The sequence below is a fragment of the Melampsora larici-populina genome (genome assembly GCF_000204055.1).
Source record: "Melampsora larici-populina 98AG31 unplaced genomic scaffold MELLAscaffold_59, whole genome shotgun sequence".
NCBI classification, from domain to species: domain Eukaryota; kingdom Fungi; phylum Basidiomycota; class Pucciniomycetes; order Pucciniales; family Melampsoraceae; genus Melampsora; species Melampsora laricis-populina.
Genome location: NW_006768823.1, coordinates 521665 through 523078, shown reverse-complemented (window position 1 = coordinate 523078; position 1414 = coordinate 521665). Strand labels below are relative to the sequence as shown.

General features: G+C 43.1%; 1 protein-coding gene across 1 annotated transcript in view; it reads left to right on the top strand.

The window, feature by feature from the left end:
- Window positions 1-277: 277 nt before the first annotated feature.
- Window positions 278-1414, top strand: part of MELLADRAFT_111939 (uncharacterized protein) — a gene marked incomplete at both ends in the record, with an annotated part of 1982 nt that continues 845 nt past the window's right edge. Inside the window, 4 exons of the mRNA XM_007416320.1 lie at window positions 278-325; window positions 1019-1116; window positions 1163-1241; window positions 1325-1367. Coding sequence (XP_007416382.1) covers window positions 278-325; window positions 1019-1116; window positions 1163-1241; window positions 1325-1367 — 268 coding nt within the window. The remainder of the gene's footprint in view (window positions 326-1018; window positions 1117-1162; window positions 1242-1324; window positions 1368-1414) is intronic.

The following is a 1414-nucleotide window of genomic DNA, read 5'->3' as shown; positions in this document are numbered from 1 at the left end:
ACTGTATTCAGATCAATACAAAGATTTAGTTGAGTTACTCATCTTGAAAAAGGTTGATGTGGATGATTCAGTTTCACGATTGGAATTGAATTGATGTTGAGTCAGGCTGGATCCTTTTCCAGAGGTATAATGACTGAAACACCAACTGTCTCAATTATCGACTTGAACATCGGTGAAAGTTCTGAGCTTAGCCTTAGTTTCCTTCAAACGATCAAAACAATGATCGATATAAAATAAACCATCGAAGCAACAGTCAATGTTGTTCTTGTCAATTATCATGGTTCATTGCGGTACATATGGTAACGATATCAATATTGTACCTTGGGTGTGACGAGTAGAGGATGAGGGACACTTGAGGATGGGTGGGTAGGCTTTTGTTTTGGATGGTATGTTGGTGTGTATGAGATGTGAGAGATGGGTTTGGGTAGGTTTTTTCATGTGGTGGTACGTTGTCTGCTACAGCGGTGGTTTGTGGATTAGGGTGGTGAAAAGAGGTCCCGGCGTGTGGGTCTCGGATGGTGTGGGATGATGTGTTCGTGTGTACAGGATGAGGGAGGGTAGGTTGTTTTGTGGTGTGGTATGTTTCCTGCTACAGTGGTGGGTTTTGATTCACAGGGTGGTGTGTGGATTTAAAGGATGAGGGTGGGTGGGATGTTTGGTGGTGTAGTATGTTTCCTGCTACAGTGGTGGGTTTTGATTCACAGGGTGGTGTGTGGATTTAAAGGATGAGGGTGGGTGGGATGTTTGGTGGTGTAGTATGTTTCCTGCTACAGTGGTGGGTTTTGATTCACAGGGTGGTGTGTGGATTTAAAGGATGAGTCGAGTGTATGAGTCTCCCCTTAGGGAATCTCGGACTTGTCCATTTTGAGGTCCCTCCAAGATGCTCCTCAAGATCCAACTTCATCTTGGCAGGGGTATGTCGAATACCATTGGGTGATAGCTATGTCCTTGGTCCTGATAATGAAAAGTCGACAAATATTTGAATTCTCAAACTTTCAGCTTCTTTGTTGGTTTCTAGTGGTTTTCAACAATTCAATACTTTTATGGACTCTTTGGATGGGGCCAGCAGCAAGGGTATTATTTTTGGCATTCAGATGATGCTATTGACAATTTACAGTCATTGGAGGCAACAGCCACGTGAATCCTGCAACAAAATCATCAGAAAACTGGACCTGTTACTTGCCAAGGTGGATACTGAGGGCCTGAAATGGCTTTTTTTTTGTATGAGTGAACTGGCTTGTGTAAGCCCACAACATTTCTTGATCTTATCAACCCATTTGGAAGGTGTTTCTCACTGATTTTGAATTTCAATCTTCCCTCACAGGAATGTCAAGATAATGTTTCAGTGGATCAGTTGGATGGAAAGTGTCTGTCTGGACAATCACCTCTTCTGTATTGGCCGAAGATGCGGAAG